Source organism: Ctenopharyngodon idella, chromosome 10, assembly GCF_019924925.1.
Source record: "Ctenopharyngodon idella isolate HZGC_01 chromosome 10, HZGC01, whole genome shotgun sequence".
NCBI classification, from domain to species: Eukaryota; Metazoa; Chordata; class Actinopteri; order Cypriniformes; family Xenocyprididae; genus Ctenopharyngodon; species Ctenopharyngodon idella.
Window position 1 is genome coordinate 14,554,031 of NC_067229.1, and position 12,105 is coordinate 14,566,135.

Sequence of the window (12,105 nt, forward strand, 5' to 3'; positions counted from 1 at the left end):
CACTGTCGCCTCCATGTTTGTAATTTTTAAAATCAATGAGAGGGAAAGTTGAGATTCATTTTTGTGGTGATCAGTATTGTACAAATGCACATATACTGTCAATTGAGTTGAACTTGGAATATTCCTTTAAGACGTGGAAATGTTGTATTTTCTTACATTTATGGCTGTAACTATATGCATATAATTGCATGTTGTGCTCAATGAAAAGTATCAATACTCAAAACCCTGATAAGCATTGCAGTTTGATGATGAGACTCAAGACAGACATAAAATATTACATATGCTCATACAAGAGATGCAGGTTTGATTGTGGGCTGTGATTCTATTTCCTCTCTTTGTCCCAAATAATTCTCTGTCTTTATACATTCAAAGTAACAAAAGCAAAGGAAAAATTATGAAAGTGCTGAGGAAGAGCACATTTTACTGACATGTGTATGTTTTTGTATTTTATTTCAGTCTGCAAGAGAGAAAACACACTAATGTTTTTTTTTTTTTTCTTCACATTTGTTGTGGCTTTTTTCCCCTGAGAGCTTGTTGCTGAGAAAAGCAGTTTTCTTTCCTGTTTAAAGGTGCTGCACAGCCACCTTCAAATGTCAGTGCAGAATGATGCACGCCACGTCGCAACAGAAAAGACAAGCCAAAACAAGAGTAAGTCATTAACTATATATATATATATATATATAAAAAAAACTTTAAATACATTCTGACTAAACTAATAACACAAACAGTTTTCACATTTGTATTTAAGACAGAGTAATCATTTACAATGCAGACTAAAAAATGCAAAAATATACATAATTCCAAAGGGCTCACAAACTTTTTCTTGCATCTGTATGTCAGATAAATGTTTATTAATTTATTATAAAGCAGGTACTTTTGCAAAAATATGTATACTTTGCAAATAGCTACTTTTTGGAGCTTATATTTGTGCCCAGAACTGTATGATTCGATTACTGATAAAATTATATTCTTCTTCATTTAAGGAAATTTTTCCACCATTTAAAGATCTCATGAACCGGACTCCAGATATTTCCACAGACCATAAGAGAGAGGAGCAGTCAAAAGCATCATCAAACCCCCCTCAGAAGATGACACTGTTTTTCAGGAAAATACATGACTTTCTACAACAAACTGCTGTTTTCAGCTCTTTCCCACTGAGTCTTTCTTTAATTGGATTTGAGGAGTTGATGGAAATACATGTTTTTGCATGCCCTTGTAGACATGATCTGAATGCATGGCTAACAGCATCCATCTTTATTGGGCCTACTTTTTTTATTTTTGCTTTAATGTATGTTCTTCTTAGACCTTTTAGACATGATTGGTTTAATTGTTCTCAAGGAGTGAAAGATGATACTCGGCAGAACTGGCCTAAAGCTCTTGCACATTGTATGGTGCCATCTTTAATGTGGTTCATCATCTTGTTACTTGATGGTGATTATATTGCCTGTGCCATGACAGACTGGAAGGGAGTTTATGTGTTTGATGTTGAGCTCAACAGGTCTTGGTGTAAACCTACTAAAGGGATGCAAAGTGAGACAGAGCTTCAAGATTTGATTCGCATGTATATTCATCAATCACGGGTAAATATCATATACTGAGCTTTTCCTGTTATCTTAATGCCATAATGTAATATAAATTACTTTTTCTCTCTTGCTCCCATTCTGTGCTTATAAATAATTTAAAGGGATAATTCACATAAAAATGAAAATTCATAATTTATAAATCTTCATGTCTTTTCAAACCTGCATGACTTTCATTCTTCTGTGAAACACAAAAGAATATATTTTGAATAATGTTGGGAACCATTGACTTCCATTTAACTGAGAAAAAAAGCAAACTTTTCGCAAAATATTTTATGTTACATAAAAGAAAGAAGGTCATACAGTTTTAGAACAACATGAAGATTGAGTATATGATGACAGCATTTTCATTTTTAAATGTAAACTGTTTAAGGCAGATGATAGCTACACTGTGTAGCAGGTACTATTTACACCTGCAAATAGATTCTCCAAACATTTAAAGTAACAACAAACCTTAACTATCATAAACTGATCTACCTAATAATATCTTTTTTTCTTTTTTTTTTCTTTATGTATTGATTCTTTCAGGTTTCAGGTTATTTTATAAGCTTTTTCTTCAGTGTATTTACAATAATCTTAGTGATTATTTTTGACTGCCACATAAGTGGGAAATGTGACTGCTGCCAAAATCGACTGTCATCCTGCTGCAGAAGAACAGCACAGACACAGAGTGAGGAACAAGGTAGGAGACAATTTCAAGAGTGGGGAATTAAACTCTGTGATGCTTTATTCTTTGCCTCATACTTCCAGCTCTGCAGAGGCACAGATATTATGTTAAACAGAAGTGAATAAATATTTAAAAAGTCCATAAATTGATTTAGATTTTTTGAGTTTTACTGATGTGGTTTATAAATGTTATTTTGTTTGGCAATAAATGTAACCCATATAATGCATTCAAAATCTGTATACTATTTTTGCATAAAAAATAAGTAAATAAATAAATAAACTGAATATATCATTATATCAATAGGTGTACAAATTCATGTTTATCAACAAAATTCAGTCCCAAAAGTGTGTGAGATATGGGGAAAAGGCTAAATATATTTTATATATTGTAAGTTTTTGACACTAATATAAATTCCTAGATAATTTCACAAAATTGTTTTTTGACACCTAATGTTAATGAACACAAGATGACCCGAACACAAAACTTGTATTTTTTTAATGGTTATATCTCTTTCAAAAAAAAAAAAATTGTAAAAAATCTGAAAAAATAAATAAATAAATAAAAATTAGAAATAAATAAATTCTGTGTATTTTTAGGGTCTTAAAGCATTTGCAAAGTTTTGTTTCCCTAATAAATTCCCTTAAAATTATTATGCTGTATTTAAAGCAATTTTAACATTTAGGAATTTCCTGTGTCCAATAGGTCCTACTGCAATGGGACTGGAACAGCAAGTGCCAGGGAGTTCTGGTACAACGGGACAGCAAGAGTCAAGGAGTTCTGCTACAGCGGGACAGAAACAACAAGCGTCAGGGAGTTCTGCTACAGTGGGATGGCAATTAGACAGTTCTGCTACAGCGGGACAGGGACAGCAAGGGTCAGGGAGTTCTACTACAATGGGCTCTTCTTCAATGATGCAGGAATTGCAAAAGCTACTGCCACTGCCACACCAGGGGGAACATAATGACAACTATCAAATGAGCCACTTATAAAAACCAAACAGTGAAAGGCCATTTCCTAACAAGACCAGCTATTCAAGGATTAGTTCATTTTCAAGTAAAGATTTTTCTGATAATTTACTCACCCCCATGTCATCCAAGTTGTCCATGTCCTTCTTTCTTCATTCAAAAAGAAATTAAGATTTTTGATGAAAACATTCCAGGATTATTCTCCTTATAGTGGACTTCAATTGGCCTCGAACAGTTGAAGGTCAAAATTACAGTTTCAGTGCAGCTTCAAATGGCTTTAAACCATACCAGACGAGAAATAAGGGTCTTATCTAGCGAAACGATCGGTCACAAATGCGGCTCCAGTTCTGCTTTTCCCGTAAATTGACAGATTAAATTGTTACTCTCTTCCTTAACCAAAACTATATGCCCTCAGATTACTTTAAAAGCTTTAAACTACTTTTGTCTTAAAAAAAAAATTGTCTAAAAAAAATACAGATCCTTCAGAAGCTGCAGAAAAATTAATAGTTGAACTTGGGTTCAAACGTTCCATTTATGTTCACTTCGAAAGAGTAATTGTATATTTGTATATTTATATTTTCACCTTCAGATAAACAAAGGTAAATATTTTGCATGTGTGCATTTTTTTTATAGTAAGTCTCTCTTTAATCTTATTGTGAAATTATTTGCTCAGAACAGTCTGTATCTGTGAAGCGGAAACGGATGTTTGAATGGAGAAAAAAAGAAAGTGACATATCTGGCAGTGTTTCCATACCATGAGATTAAAGAGACTCACTTGAAATAAAAATGAAAGTGAAACGTGCTCAATGCAGGTTTGCATATAACATGATGTGAAGAACATGCAAATATCTATTTAAATGTATTACTTTCAGTACTTTTTCACAACCTTTTTTTTTGTCAAAAAAAAAAAAGGGTTTTATCGTATTACCAAAAAAAGGACATGCATTATTTCAACATTAATTTGATTATTTTGTTTTTTCATTATTGTTCGACCTTGCACTAATCCTTAACCACAGAAAACATATAAAGACTTGAAATAAACAAATAAATAACTGTAAATGTCATAGAAGCGGTGAACTAGATGAAGAGAGTTTTTCCAGACACTTGACAAATTCATATATGTTTTAAGTTTTAAAAAGTGCTAACCAACAATTTCATTATTTTAAATAAATTGTTACTTTATATGGAGTCTCTTGACTTTTTGATTAAAGATTACAACTGAAGATTTTAGTTACCTAATGTTATGCAAGTTATATGATTAATATTTACAAATATTCCGTATCTTTCTTGTATTTTGACAGTTGTGATTGTAAGTTAAAAAAGTAAAAAACATTTTGTTATTTCAACCCAGTGACCAGTGTAAGGATTGGGTCAATGGAGTTAGGATCCATTTGCAGTTTTTATTGATAAGCAAACACAACAGGGCAAGGACAAGGCAGAGGCGTAAACAGGGACAGGCAGAGATCAGGGCAGGCAGCAAACGTACAGAATCCAGGAAAAGGCGAAGGTCAGGGCAGGCAGCAGAGAATCAAACACGTAGAACAGTCCAGTCAAACACAAGAATAGCAATCCACAATAACACTCAGAAAAGATCACCAGGGAAAATCAAGACTTCACGTGGAGGTGTGGGTGCAAGTGCAAGTGTCTTTTATGTGTGAGTGAGTGATTGCATAATGGGTAGCAGGTGCAGGGTGATCAGTCCAGGGTATGAGGGTAGATGGGAAATGGAGTCCAAATGATGTGTGTAGTCCAGGATGGAGTGCCCTCTAGTGGCAATGATGGGCACTGGTGATCGTGACAGTTTGGTTGTTTCCATACCAGTGATATACAAAGAGCGCTTGCTGTAAAACTGAAAGTAAAACTTTCTTGCTGCGTGTTTTATTTGAATAAGAGAATTATGAACAGTGGAATAAGGGACCAGACCTGTGAGAACTGGGTGAAAATATACAACCAAAGATCAACCTTTTCTGGGATCTCCCAGCAAGATGCTAATATGTTTAGCATTATGCTAACACAGTTAGTATTTTGTTAGCATGATGCTAGCATATTTTGACAATGATTATGATTATTTAGCATATTGGCATGATGCTAGCAAATTTTGACTTGCCCCCCCCCCCCCATGTTTTCATAATTTGTTTGGATTTTTAGCATGTTTTAACATTTAGCTAATCGCTATTATAGCATGCTAGAAGTCATGTTTGTTAGCATGACTCAAAAGAGCCAACCCCCATGTATATACAATGTTCTGATGCAGAGATATAGGTCTTGTTAAATGGTTGCTAGGGTAAACCTACTCTGTTTTGTTACTATAGGGAGTGGCTTGGCAGCTGCCAGTGATGATCTTCGAAAGGCTGCTTGCCAAAATGAATGATATAAACCAATGCCTCTGTGACATTCAGATTTGAAGATATCACTTTTTGGGTAAGGGTTGCTATAGGGAGCTATGGAACTTGTTGCTAGGGTGCTCTAAATGGTTGCTAGGGCGTGTGATAGCTTCACAATGATCCTGAGAGTAAAATGAGCCCAACCCATGTCTCTGATCCAGTTATGTGCAATACAAAATTCCTACGCAATTTACCGTAGCAGGAAAAACACGTGTGTGCACTTCCTGTTTCATGGGCAGTCCCATCACCATAGTAGGTCTATGGGGAAATTTTGGGCAGCTCTTGCCCCCCAGGGGTACAAATTGCAATGTGTGTTCTTACAGAGCCTGCCAGCCTCTTCAAATGTGGTAACCCATATGTTTCTACAAAATCCTTGCTCTGAGCTATGACCAGTCAAACTTTCAAACTGCCAATGTTAAAGGGTTAGTTCACCCAAAAATGAAAATTCTGTCATTAATTACTCACCCTCATGTCGTTCCACATCCGTAAGACCTTTGTTCATCTTCGGAACACAAATTAAGATATTTTTGATAAAATCCGATGGCTCGTAAGGCCTGCACTGACAGCAAGTTAATTTACACTTTCAAATGCCCAGAAAGGTACTAATGTTATATTTAAAACAGTTCATGTGACTACAGTGGTTCAACCTTAATGTTATGAAGCGACGAGAATACTTTTTGTGCACCAAAAAAATAATGACTTTATTCAACAATATCTAGTGATGGCCGATTTCAAAACACTGCTTCATGAAGCTTCGAAGCTTTACGAATCTTTTGTTTCGATTTAGTGGTTCGGAGCACGTATCAGACTGCCAAAGTCACGTGAACCATTGAAATTTTGAAACACTTATGACGTAACGAAGCCTCGTTTACTGAAATCACATGACTTTGGCACTACGAACCACTGATTCAGAGTGCCATAATAAATAAAGCATTTATTAACACACTGAGTAACTATTACTATATGTCTAAACAATAGTATGTATAAATGTTCATTTAAATAGTTTATTAATAATTTACTTATACTTTCTTAATGATCTTATGAACCACTGAGAACTCCTAAATAACTGGTATGTAAATAATGTAATACTTAATTTAGAAATGATAAATTGATCATTAATAAAGTATGAAAATACAGTTATTAATCACATTATAGATATGCTTATAAATCAAGAACAAAGCATTTATAAGTGTATTTATAAACTGCTAACTGTTTATTAATGCTTTATAAATGATGAATTGACTATTTACTAATGCTTAACTAATGATTCATAGTGTGCAGTTATTATAAAGATTTGGTCAACATTTGTCCCCAAGGACCATTTAAGGTTAACATTAATGACAAAAGACAGCAGCAGGTATATTAAGCTACTGTCACTTTAAGACCATATGCATGAATCAGACACACATGAGATTTTCTCCCAACTGTTTACTTTTATTAAGACTTTTTATTTTAAGATTGTGCTTAAGGATAGTTGCCACAAGGATACTCGCCAATATATATCAGTGGCGAGCGGTGAGTTTTTTAACCGGGTATGCTGGGTGGTGCGTCACGTAAAACATGTTGTCGATGCACATGCAGTTACGCTGAATGGGTTTATAGTTAATAAGCGAGACACTCGCGTTCCCTCTAGACTGTTTAGTTTACTCAGTTGCTTGCTTATGACACATAGCAACACAGGGAAAAGTATTTCTAATATGTTGGACCTTTTATTGAGAGTAGCCTACATTTACCTGTTCAGCCACAGACGTGCCTTCACAAGAGCTTTTGTGATGTTTGAATCGAGGGAGGCGCGACATGCGAAAGGTACGATTGCAAAATATTCTGTATTTTTGTAAGTCCGCTAGTGTCACAGAAACGACATACTTCACCTTTAAACATATCAGTTTACAACACATATCTAAATCAGACACGACAAATAAGAAACTGTCAACGTTAACGCGTTAACGCATGCGATTAATCTAAAAAAAAAAACGTGTTATTATTTTTTTTTTTACGCAAATTAATTATTTGATCAAGTTTGACCCTAACAACTTCCCATTATCGCAGCATAGATGGTTACCTAGCTTTGTGTGATAAGGGCATGGCAAACGCAAGTAATACGATGACTGAGGAGACGGTGCCTGCTCTGCTGAACGGCAAGTTTCAAGATGAAAGTTTTGATAAAATGAAAGTTGTGTGCAGTGATGAACTGTCCTTCCACTAAAGCATGACAAGTTTGAAGTACCATCTTTGAAAGAAACACATTTTTGCTGATGCTAGCAAAGATGCTGCTGAGACAGGGTCAACAAGCCGTGCTTGTCAAAAGACACTGGTGGAGTGCAGCCGGGGCAAGTTTGTCAACAAAACGACAACAACAACTAACTAGTGCAATCACTAAATGGATCACCACAGATTGCAGGCCCATCCACATAGTTCAGGACCGGGGTGTAACGACTGAGACACAATCAGACACAATTATTTGTCATATTGAACAAATAATCTTTAAACTCACTCTGTCCCCATTCCCCGAGAAAACCAGTCTGGGCAAGGGCCTCTTGGACACGATCAGATAAGACTTTTATGATCCGAAACTATGCAGCTATGCAGAACTCTGCATCCAAAAGTCATTTTGAGTCAGGCCCATAGAAAAGGCACACAAAGCCTGAAAACAGTCCTTCCTGCCTTAATTTACAGACAGACTGTTCTATAAATGAACATGCATATCCCCAGGAAATGGTATCCATTATTACTGTGTGTTGTATTGTACATGAGTTCATGAGTTCGCCTGCCCATTCAGTTCTGATGGTTAATAGTAAAACAAACTTGGCTTGCTGTCTGCGGAGGAGGCTTGAGCCCGAAGTTTGGCTTGAGCTCCGAGTTAAAACTTCCCCTACGAAGCTGTGCATAGGAGAAAAGAGAGAGTTAGAGGAGGAGACGGAGGGGAGGAGGGTTGCCACAAAAATTTGTCAATGGAATGACACGGTGTTTGTGGCTTATGTAGTATGTGCGTAATGATGATTGACAGGACTGAATGTTTAGGCTCCTCCCAAACCTGCTTTTGGAACTTAATTTCATGAGTTCGCCTGCCCATTCAGTCTTGACGGTTAATAGTAAAACAAACTTGGCTTGCTGTCTGCGGAGGAGGCTTGAGCCCGAAGTTCGGGTCAAGCTCCGAGTTAAAACCCCCAAAAAGAATTTATGAAGACAGCAAGCTGGCCGTGACTGTGAATGGTTTAGTGATATAGGTAGGGAAGACTTAAAGAGAAATACTTAAGATTAAGCCCTCTCAACCCCAAAGATGAGCAGAACATTTCGCTTAAGTCGCTTTGGGAAAAATAAGGCGGTCCGTGGGGTGGATCTTCTGCGGAGGCTGGGAGAAAACAGAAAACAGAGGGGCTCCTGCGGGAGCAGAGAGAGAATTTACTGCTGCGGCAGTACAAAGAATGTTTAGGCTATTAAATACGAGAGGTGTGAGAATTCATTGCGTGCCGGGAAAATTTGTCAATGGAATGACAAGGTGTTTGCGGCTTATATAGTACACGTGTAATGATGATTGACATGACTGAATGTTTAGGCTCCTCCCGAACCTACGTTTGGAACTTCATTTGATGATACTTACTATGCAAAAAATTACAGGTAAGCTATTTGTGAATTTGTAGCAGACATTACTTTGTAACAGTTGTTGGTTTCTGCTAAATATGTCTGCAGTTCATATGGATGCCTTAACAAATTAAGAGATTGTTATTGAACACTTTTTAAATAAATGTTAAGGATTGAGGTAATAAAACTGAAGAATCTGTTTCCTTAACATACCATCCAAGCCGAAAGTGTTTGAGCTGCAAACTATAGCTGGTTTCTATGTTTTGGAGCAGAAGTGTAGGTAGTGTCACGTTTTATCCAGCCAGTTGGGTTTTCCTTAGTTCTTGCTGAGAAACCACTTCTTTTTTCTGTCAGAATGTATAGCACAGCTACCTTTAAATGTTAATGCAGAAACAGGAATTAATGATACACAGACAACACATCACAACAGACGAGAAGGACAAACACAAGAGTAAGTCTAAAAAGATTCACTTTCATTTAGATTCACCTTATTTGTTTTTTCCCCTGGAAAGAGTTCACTGCAGTTTGTATACTCAGAAAACTGAATGATACTGAAGTTATGTTCTCCATTGCAGGGGACCATATAAAGATCTTATGGAACAGCCTACAAATGTTTCCACAGTCCATGAGACAGAGATGCCATCAAATGAATCATCAAAGTGTTTGCCTTCACTACAAGATGTTTTTAAGAAAATACATGCATTTCTGAAAAGGATTTCCTTTATAGTAATTTTCCTACTGAGTCTTTTGTTAATCGGATTGGAGGAGTTCATGGAAATACAAGTTTTTGTATGCCCGTGCAGACATGATCTCAATGTACAACTAACAGCGTGCATCTTCATCGGACCTGCTCTTTTTGTTTTTGAATTATTGTTCCTCTTTTTAAGGCCTTTTAAAGATAGTTGTAGTGGTTGTTGTGCAGGAGCAAATGATGATACTCAGCAGAACTGTCCTAAAGCTTTCACAACATGTCTGATTCCACCTGTAATGTGGGTCATCATCTTGTTACTTGATGGAGATTATGTTGCTTGTGCCATGACAGACTGGAAGGGAGTTTCTGTTTTTGATAATCAGCTCAACAGGTCGTGGTGTAAACCTGTCGAAGGGTTCCGAAATGAGACAGCTCTACGAAATGTGACTCAAAAATATATTCATCAATCTCAGGTAAATACTGTATGTAGTAAATTAAATTAGTTCTTTTTACATGACAATATGTCAGAGAGGAAAAGTTAAGCAGTTTTTTTTTTTTTTTTTGTTATTTTGTTTATATCGCAGTAAGTAAATGTATCCACAGAGCGCAGGACTGCTTAAAGTTACTGACACATTAGTATGACAAAGAAAGTGGGTTAATGAGAAAATAAAGAGTGGGCTGTGCTTGGTAAGTTATTAAAAGTGCAATAAACCATGCAAGGGAACTGAATTCGGTGCTCACAGGTGGCTTTCTGCAATGGACATGCTCGAAGCGCACATACAGAGAGTTGCCACTCAGAGAGCGAATTGAGTTCCATGGCTTATTGTTCTTGAATGGTCAAAAACACACACTAATGTGTCAAAATGTCTGTCTTGGCAAGTATTCACGTAAGCGCAGTCAGTTATGTGAAACAGCTGGGAAGTAAAACTAATATGTACTGCCTATTGGATATTGTATATTATTTCTTACTTGAATACAGGTTAGGTCTACCCGAAAGAACTATTTCAATTGTGCCTTTGTTCTATTGTGTTTATTAGTCCTATTGCTTGTAATTTTTTTCTTATTCTATCACTGATTGTTTACTTACTTCAATAATTGCTTAAGAACTTTTTACTTACAATATATTAGGCTAGGTTTGCTATGGAAATTGTATGTGTGTGTAGGGGAGAAAGGAAATCACTATCTTTATTTGCTCTAAAGAACAATATATATATATATATATATATTTTTTTTTTTTTTTTTTTTTTGAGCTTGAACCATTTAAACAAACCTCAACCAACATATAATGAACTCACAGCTTTATAGACCTAACAGTTATGTCTAAGTAAAAAACACAAAATTAATATAACTAATAGTGATTTTTCTTTAACTTTTTCTTTTCTTTTCTTTTTCCTCCAGATATATGGTTATGCTGTGAGCTCTGTCTTCATTGTCTTGCCAATTATCTATGTGGGAATTTTTGATTGCTGTGGGAAATCTGCCTGCTGATCCAAAGCTGGACATGATGGAACACAACCGGATACAACCAGGAACAACAACCCCTTCCCACACTGCAGACTTACCTGTGTATAACTTGAACTATTTGAAAAAAACAAACTTTTTAAATATAGATTCAGGTTCATTTGTTTCATGTTATAGCCCAGTGCCCGAGATTCATTTGCTGTTTACATACTTTCTCCTCTAGATTGTTACTAATATAAATCTGTTTGTTGGTCTCCCACGTCACACGCAGACCAAAAATAAACAGCTAAGTTGTCTTGTTTATGCATGTCTCTTCTCCTGTGGTTGTTTGTTATTACAGTAGAAGGAATTCATGTAGTCTAGACATTTGATTTTACTGATTTTCTTTATATCTTTTAGTTTAAACAGTAATGCCAATATCATGGGGTTAAATATGAACTGATGAAATGTGAACTTTGAGTTGAATATTAGATGTTTTCTTCACCTGCCCTTTCTTTCTTTGTTGCCCTGTAGTCCATGTTAGGTCTTCTATGTATCACAAATCAAATATGACTATTTTTAAATTAGTGCCACCAATTTTTTTTTCTATTAATCTGCCTGTTACATTTTTATATTGATGCGTGGTTAGGGATATGGGTTAAGACACACCAAGCCGATAGTCGGCCAACATAGGGCCGTCGTTGAGTGTTGACCGATCCAGTTTTTGGTGTTTTGTTTCGCACTGTCGGCACTAGTTGGAGATCGTCGGGGGTATTTTGGCAAATTGAGCAGTTTT

General features: G+C 36.0%; 1 protein-coding gene and 1 long non-coding RNA gene across 2 annotated transcripts; both read left to right on the forward strand.

The window, feature by feature from the left end:
* The first annotated feature begins 530 nt into the window (after nucleotides 1–530).
* Nucleotides 531–4,396, forward strand: si:dkeyp-122a9.1 (uncharacterized). Its single transcript, XM_051907805.1, has 4 exons — nucleotides 531–648; nucleotides 984–1,580; nucleotides 2,109–2,262; nucleotides 2,950–4,396. The coding sequence occupies exons 1-4, from the start codon at nucleotides 604–606 to the stop codon at nucleotides 3,234–3,236; spliced, it is 1,083 nt and encodes a 360-aa protein (XP_051763765.1). The 5' UTR covers nucleotides 531–603; the 3' UTR covers nucleotides 3,237–4,396.
* A 4,571-nt stretch (nucleotides 4,397–8,967) lies between these two features.
* LOC127520045 (uncharacterized) lies at nucleotides 8,968–11,613 on the forward strand. The gene is made up of 3 exons (XR_007932006.1): nucleotides 8,968–9,214; nucleotides 9,754–10,342; nucleotides 11,268–11,613. It is a non-coding gene; the product is annotated as an uncharacterized LOC127520045 (long non-coding RNA).
* The last annotated feature ends 492 nt before the right edge of the window (nucleotides 11,614–12,105 follow it).

Bases quoted from the DNA above. Each gene is read 5' to 3' on its own strand.
- si:dkeyp-122a9.1 (XM_051907805.1), top strand. From the start codon at position 604: ATGATGCACGCCACGTCGCAACAGAAAAGACAAGCCAAAACAAGA. The intron at 649-983 runs GTAAGTCATTAA...TCTTCATTTAAG, and splicing joins AAAGACAAGCCAAAACAAGA to GAAATTTTTCCACCATTTAA. The intron at 1,581-2,108 runs GTAAATATCATA...TGATTCTTTCAG, and splicing joins TGTATATTCATCAATCACGG to GTTTCAGGTTATTTTATAAG.